We start from the raw sequence: 7,988 nt of genomic DNA on the forward strand, positions 1-7,988 counted from the left end.
GGGAGGGGCTGGGTGATAAGACAACCCTGTTTCACACATAACCCCTCAGGATCACGGGCAGCGGCCCCAACACAGAAAGCAAACGGGGAGTCAGTCAGTCTGGAAAACACATACTGCCAGAGAACCAGGTAAACATTTCTTGACTTTGGCCTGGAGTTGCCTTCTGGCCCACACCCAGCCCACCCAGAGTGAGGCCACGCGTCCCCGCCCTCCTTGGTGTCCCTGCCCCGTCCTCCCCGTCCTTTCCATCGCCACCCCTCCCCAGGATCTGCCTTCAGGCCAAAGGGCTGTAACCAGCCCAACTCCAGGCAGCTCAGGCCTGGGGGGCTTCAGAGCAGAGAATCTACAAGACACACAGGCTTTTCTTGTTGCTGACATGGACTGCTTCTTACAGCACAATTTCAAGATCTATTTGCAAGGACAAACCCTCTTCTCTAAATTTTACACGAAGCCTCCCGTCCCTGCCCAGAAGAGTAGGGCAGAAGGCGGGGTGGGGGTGGGGGGAAGCCCCCAGCTGACGGCACATCTCAGGAGCCCAGGAGGACCCCCCCAGGACTGGAGAGGCCAGGGGCCAGGACAGCCCCTCCTCCAGACCCACAAGGGCACCCAGACCCCTCCCCTGCCACGCCATTTGTTCAGCCCCCCGGGGGACGACAATGTCAGGCTGCACCAGCGGTGATGTCAGGCTGCTTCCATCAGGGTCATACCTGAGCTATGAAACAGTTAAGAAATATCTTGCCCCACTGGCTGCCGCACTCATAAAGGGACATCCACCTGTACTTCCGTGTGGCTCCAGAAAGGGCGGCTCTCTCTCTCTCACTTGCTCATGCCCAGCGGGGAGAGAAGGCAGCGGCTGGCAGCACCATCCCCTGCCCATGCAGGCCGGCCCGGGGAGCAAGGCCGGGCCCCTCCCGCCCCTGCCTTCCCAGCGATGCTCCTGGGGAAGCTGTGGGGAACGTGTAGCCTTGGACGCTGTGCTCTCTTCTTCGGCCTGGCCCTCCTGCTCGATGTTGTGGGCCTGGTCCTTCTGCTCGTGGGCATCTTCGCCTCCCTTGACTTCTGGGACTTCTTGATCTACACGGGGTCCCTGATCCTGGCTTTCAGCCTGCTCTTCTGGATCGCCTGGTACACCCTCAACATTGAGGTGCCTCTTGAGAAACTGGACTTGTAGTCTGGCCGTGGGCAGAGGAGGAGGACATGAGCTTCCTGGCAGGTGGAGGAGAGCAGGGGTATGCTGCCCAGCCAAGGACCAGGTGAGTGCCCCTGACTGGCCTGCAGGCCTGGCGGGAGGCTGGACCGAACAGAGGGGAGACTGAAGGGACAGGTGGCCTGAGGACCGCTTCGCGGCTGGGGACTCTGTCCACCTGGGTTCCAGCGGCAGGCACTTCCCTCCCTGGGGACCCCTTTTCTCACGGAAACTGGAAAGGGGGTCTCCACAGACACTATTACTTCGGATCCACCACAATGGTCCTGCCGTGTGGAACAGGAAGTTATCCCTTCAGCTTAGAACATGGAGCAAGGAGCCCACCTGGACTCTGTTTAGGAGAATGCTTGCTGGGGAGAACTTTGAGCGCTGCAAGAGGATGGAAAGTTCCCTGATGGCTGCTTATGCCCTCACCTTGAGGGCTGCTTGCTGCAGGAGGAAGCGGAGCAGAACCTTCCAGGATGGCCCTTCTCATTTCCTTCCTCCTGTACCTGCCCAGATGGGACATTTGGAAGGGGTCAGGACCTGCCTCCACGTCCCCTCTCAGCGCACCTGCCTCCTCTCTCAGTGGTGCCCCCACCCCATGCTCCCAGGCAGCCAGCACCCCACCCACCCACCCCCAGCCAGCCTGAGAGACCTGGAAGCCGAGGGACCGTGACTGACCATTTCATCCCAGCTGGGCCAGCACTGGGTTGACCATGTGTAACCAGGGAGGCAGATAATTGTAAGGTGTTTCACGTGAACATGGAATGCAAAAGACAGAGCTGGTCTGGCCCCCACAACCCTGAACTAAAAGTGGGTAGCTCTCCCCAGAGGACTGAAGTTGGGGTCCTGGTTAGTTTGGTCATCATCTCCTCCTCCAGGTGGGCTGGACCCTGCCCCTAGGCACAGCTGGGCACTCCCTTTTGATAGCTGCATGCGAAAGCAAAGGTCATCTTCGGGTTGGAAGGAGGCAATAATAACTGTGTCTTTTCTGGGGGATTCTACCTGACCCTTGGAAGGTGGAGAGGGAACAGTGATTTGGAGAGGTTTCAGGAGGGGAGGCTGAACTGTCCCCGGCAGGCGAAAGGACAGAGATGAGAAGTCAGAGCACCTGGGTCCTGCTCGCAGCAGCACCACTTGTTTGCTCAGGAGGCATCACGCCTCAGTATTCCCTATTTACAATTCCACCTGTAAATTGGGGATAATGACCTGCCCTTGTTGTTGCAACACAAGGATGTGTCAGGCACTGTGCAAGGAGCTGGGGATGCTGTGAAGAGTAAGACATACAAGCTCTTTATCCTCAGGGAATTCCCATCAGGTGAGAGATAGACATGAGTCAAATAGCCTGACCAACGAGGCATCAATACAATGACAGTCTGGTGAGGCTTAGGAAGAAAAGGGATATTGCTCCTTGGGAATGTTCAGTAGAGAAACTGACCCAGAAGGTGGAGTTTTACAGAGGGAGGAGGTGGCTTGAGCAAAGATCCTGGGGCAACAGGAGAGAGAAGAGAGCAGATTGATTGAAGGACAGGTGGCAAGTTCAGCGGAGGGTGGGCCCTGCAGCAGGGGGAGGCCAGACCAGGCAGGGCCTAAAGTCGTTTTAGTTGTGATTTCAAGAACAAGAAGTCATTAAAGAGATGTACGAAGGGGTAGGGACTTGACATAATTTGATCTGTTTCCAAAAGACCACCTTGGCCAAAGGCACGGATGACAATGACGGTGACATGTGCAAGCCCATCTGGGGAGTTCAGTCGCTCGCCTAAACAACAAGGGGTCCCCAGTTCAGTCTCCTTGTCCTTCACATCCTCCCTTCATTGAATTGAAAGTAGTTCAATAACCCAGTGATGAAGACCACTGGTCAAGACTCAGATTGTCTAGTTTGAATCCAGTCTTGTTTCTTACTAGCTACAAGACCTGGGGCAAGTTACAGACTAGTTATAAACTAGTTATGACTCCGTGACCTAGTTTCCAAATCTGGACAATGGAGAGGGTGCTAATAATAGCCTCTATTTCAGAGATGATGCTAATGATATCCCCACCCTCATAAGGGTGCTGCAGAGATAAAGTTCATGTGCGTACAGCACCGTACGAGTGATAGTTGATGAAACAAGGGGCCCTCCGATAAACCTGTGTCCTGATGCGAGTAGCCAGCCCATTACAGCGGGGTGGGACCTTCCTCGGAGACAGACATCCCTGAAGCCTTCCCGACCAATTCCTCAAGCAGCAGCATATGGTGTTACGATTCCCCAGTGGATATGGGTGAGGGTCGCCCCAGAACTCCAGACTTCTGTCTGAGCTCAAAGGGACATCAAAAGTTGTGGGTCCACTGTGGTTTTACTGAACACAATCAGGCAAATATCTCCTTCACCGGTTCAGTCCCCAAACTCCGAGTTCTACAGGACCCGAGAGTCAGCTGGCCCTTCCATCCAGCTCAGCTTGGACCCTGCATTCCTGAGGGTATCTGGGGCCGTCCAGAGTTACAGGTTGTGGCCGGCCGGGACCCACTGTTCAGGGGCTGCTCACCACACCCTGGAAGACCTCGGGCAAGTTATCTGACGTCCTTCTTGGAATAGAAGGTTTGGTCCCCAGGAAAGGTTTCGGATTGTTTTCTGCAGAGGCCGCTGGGGGCTGGGGTGGCAGCAGGCAGGCAGAACGTTTACAGTCCATCTACCCCACACACCAGAGCCGTGGGGTCCAGTATGAAGGCTCATACCAGACTTTGACATAAGACTTCATGAATTTGAACCCAAGTTTGGTGCTAAAAGATATTTCTGAAACACCTCGACCCACCCACTTCCTTTCTGTGACCTGTGTCCCTGATGTTCTCTCTGACCATATTCGCAATTTATGGGCAGTTTATAACTGGCTCAGCCAGTTCTGCAGTCCTTGGAGTGGAGCAAAGGGAAGAGTGCATGCCCGAGAGGCTTGGTGGGGTGGTTGCTAGGACACCCCCACCCCACCCACCCAGAGACCAGCAAGCAGGTCGCCCCTCAGGCAGCAGTCAGGACGGGGCAGGGTCACCCAGTCTCTAAAACCTCCAGGACATTCCAGGAGTTTTGGGATGAGTGGCTTGTTTTTATCCCTCGACTATGTACCAAGTGGTTTTATAATTCGGTCACTCTATTTTTCCAAAGCTTTGCTTGCTCCACGCTCTCCTGGTTGGGCATCTTTTGTAGATAAAGTTCCCACAAAGGCAGGGGAGGACACGTCCTTTCACAAGAGGGGGTGAGTTTACACTCCCCCCAAAATGCGCACACACACACCACACACATGTACCCACATCCCCGCCCTCTGCACACACTCCCAATGTACACCTCCCTTGGGTCCCCTTATAAACATGCCCACAGGCACACACACTCAACGTGCATGCCAACCTCTCCCATCACACACACCCAACTCGCACACAATCTATTCCCGATACACTCTCCCCACACACCCACACACACCCACATTCCTCACCTACACCTTCCATACACATCAACACCCCACGCACGCACACATGTCACATGTCCCTCACCCGCTGCACACACACATTCACACACACATAAAAACCTCACAATCACATGGCTTCCACATCCCATCTGCCCGGTTCACACACAAACAGGCCCTTACCCCTGCCATGCACATGCCAGAAAGACACCCCCACAGCAACAAGCATTTCCACCCCCAGCAACCAACGCCGAAAGGTGTGGAAAGGCGCCCAGCCCCGAGCCCTGGGATGAGCACTTCTTCCTGCTCACAGGCTCTCCTCTCTGCCTCGGCGGAGCCAGTGAGGCTGCCAGGTCGACTCAGAGCAGAGTCGGCTGGAAAGGCCTGCCTACCCATGCGGTGCGCGCTCTGGGGCTGCAGGAAGAGTTAAACTTTCTCTAAGTCCTGGGGGAAATGTTAGTCTAGAAGGAAAGAGCAAGCAAGTACACAGGGCCTCGAAAATGTACATGGAAGAAGCAGGGTCTCACAGGGGCCTGAAAGCCCAGATGAAGAAGAGGGCTGGGGGAGAAGGTGGGTGACATGTGGCTTCAGCTTCTGGGTCCCGAGCAACCCATAAGCGCGCGCCGGGCAGAGCCGGCACTTGGGAAGGCCCAGAGGGAAAGGAAGGGAAGAAGAGGGTGGCCCAGAAAGGGTACGCAGATGCCGGGGACCGGGGTTCGGGGTCCTCGCTGCTGAACTTTAGGACGTTGAAAGCCAGATGAGGACCCTGGCACTTGGAAAGCAAGGAGGGACTTTCAATGACTCCATGGTCTGGAGGGTGACTTGGCTAGGCTCTGATTAAGGAAGAGCAACCTGGTGTCACTTGCAGCAGGGGCTGGGGAGGAGAGGCATGTAGACTGCAGGGGCGGGGTGGGGGGTGGCATTTGAAAGCAGGGGCAATAACAAGAAACTGAAGCAAAGTGATGGCTGCCGGGAGGAGGGGAGAGGGACAGAGACCCCGTGGGTGGACAACAGACACCCAGGAGACATCCCAGTCTCCCTCAAGGGGGAGGGGGAGTGGTCGTGTCACAGGCTTCAGAAAACACTCCCACAATGGAATCAGGAGAGGTCAGGGGAAGGCACGGGCTTGCTCAAAATCTGGTGTTTTCCTCTGCACATGCAGAGCTGGGGGTGCAGGGGATACCGATCAGCAGAACTGCCCAACAGACCTAGAATGTGCAGAATTTTCACTCAGAAAGGGGCTCATACATGGAGTTGGAGGCAGGGGCTGAAGACAGGACTGTGGACAGGATTGAAGCAGGTGGGATGGCGGAGGAAAGGAAGGTGGGTCAGTATTCGTTGGGCTCGTCACTTACTTTCAAGACTTCATTTGATGCTTACAACTCTGTGGGTTTGGGGTTCAGATCCCCATTTTACAGGTGAGGAAACTGAGTCTCAAGGTAGTTTCAGGACTAGCTCTGAAACTGTCGAGAGCCAGCACTAGAATTCACACCCGAGTCCAGCAGGCTCTGAGAACCATGCTTGTTTCACCCTGTCCAGGCTTGAGTTGACAGGTTCAAGTCTCAGACTGATCTATTTCATCTTCATTTATTCAGCCCAGGTGCCATCTGATGGAGAAGCAGCAAACAGATGCCCTGTCTCTGCAGCACCTCCTGTAACAGAACCCACAGAAGCCAGAGGCACACCCATCAGGATGTCCAGGGATGGCTATGAGGGCCACGCTCCATCAAGACACCCAAACCCCTGCCCCTGGCCACTGGCTGACTGCCACTGGCGCCCCAACTGTCTGTGAGGGTCTGGAGAGCCCCTAACATTGGCACAGTGGGGTTTTATGGCAGTAACTCCACTGTGAGCTTGGGCAGTCAATGAGAAGTCCCATCTTCCAAGGCTCCTCTCATTAATGTCCCTTTAAAAATATATATATATATATTGGAACCAAGTATAGAAATCCAAACGAGATTTCTGCGAGCACGCATCATGTGGAATTGCTGCTCCCTCGGCTCTTCAGATAGACTGTGTGAGATGGTCTACCTCACTCATCCTTCCGTGTCATCCAGTCAGCACGTGGGTGTATATTTCAGCTTGCCGACTGACAAGGCAGATGCAGAGCCAGTGCTGAGGGCAGGGGCCCACTTCCTCGGCTCTGGACACCGGGAACCACCAACGCTGCCCCCCACTTGCTCAGCTGGACCGTGGTTGGGGGGCTCACGTCAAGTTTTCGGTCAAATGAAACCCTCTGGGGTTTTTCTGACAAGCAAGCTGGGCTCTGCTGCACTGTCCTTGAGTCACTCATTTCTTGATCCTAAGAGCAGTATTCTATTTTTATCTTGATTCAACTGCATCTAATTCAGTGCAACCCAACTAGAGTACCTGGATCAGGGCGGTGGGGGGGGGGGGGGGTGTCAATCTTCACAAGCTCATCATCACTAATTTATATTTTCCATGGTCTAATTTTGTACTTTTTATTTATTTCTCACCCTAACCATGTATGTGTTTCTTGGAAGCTGCCTCGGATCTTTTATGGTGTGAGGTAGTTACCTAAATAAAAGAGTCAACTGGCCTTTTGTTTTAACTCTACATTAACTGTTTCTGGGGCTTTCCAGGTGGCACCAGTGGTAAAGAACCTGCCTGCCAATACAGGCAACATAAGAGACATGGGTTTGATCTCTGGGTAGGGAAGATGCCCTGGAGGAGGCCATGGCAACCCACTCCAAAATTCTTGCGTGGAGAATCCCACGAACAGAGGAGCCTGGATGGCTATAGTCCAGTGGATCGCAAAGAGTCAGACATGACTAAAGCAACTTAGCATGCACACATACACACACAACTTGTTTCTGAGTCTATGTGGTTCCATAACAATACCCAAACTCCCAGCTTTAGGGCAACTTCTTCTCATTTGTTTCACCTGACTCTGTGCAAATCCTGGAATCTTATATTCAGCTCAGCACCTCTTGGGAAGAAACGCACAGAACCGGGTGGATGGAGACAGTACACGGGTTATCCTAACACCATGGAAGCTTCTGGAAGCTCTGTGCTCGGCCACCAGCCTGGCTTCTCAGAATTAGGCTGGACTCGGGAACCTGAGGGCTTCCCCTCAGACGGTGGCCCAGGCGGTAAACAATCTGCCTGCAATGGTAGGAGAACCCAGGTTCGATCCCTGGGTCAGGAAGATCCCTTGGAGAAAGGCATGGCAATCCACTCCAGTATTCTTGCCTGGGAGATCCCATGGACAGAGGAGCCTGGTGGGCTACAGTCCATAAAGTCACAAAGAGCCGGACATGACTGAAGTGACTCAGCACGCATGCATGCACCTGGGGACCCAGGTTAAGAGCCAGAACTGAGAAGGCACACCTAGGCAATGTGTGTGCAATGT

General features: G+C 54.2%; 1 protein-coding gene across 1 annotated transcript; it reads left to right on the forward strand.

The window, feature by feature from the left end:
• The first annotated feature begins 675 nt into the window (after positions 1 to 675).
• TMEM238L (transmembrane protein 238 like) lies at positions 676 to 7,175 on the forward strand. The gene is made up of 2 exons (XM_043474990.1): positions 676 to 1,253; positions 6,216 to 7,175. Exon 1 carries the CDS (start codon positions 827 to 829, stop codon positions 1,169 to 1,171), a length of 345 nt encoding a protein of 114 aa, XP_043330925.1. The 5' UTR covers positions 676 to 826; the 3' UTR covers positions 1,172 to 1,253; positions 6,216 to 7,175.
• Positions 7,176 to 7,988: the final 813 nt, after the last annotated feature.

This window comes from Cervus canadensis, chromosome 1, assembly GCF_019320065.1.
Source record: "Cervus canadensis isolate Bull #8, Minnesota chromosome 1, ASM1932006v1, whole genome shotgun sequence".
NCBI classification, from domain to species: Eukaryota; Metazoa; Chordata; class Mammalia; order Artiodactyla; family Cervidae; genus Cervus; species Cervus canadensis.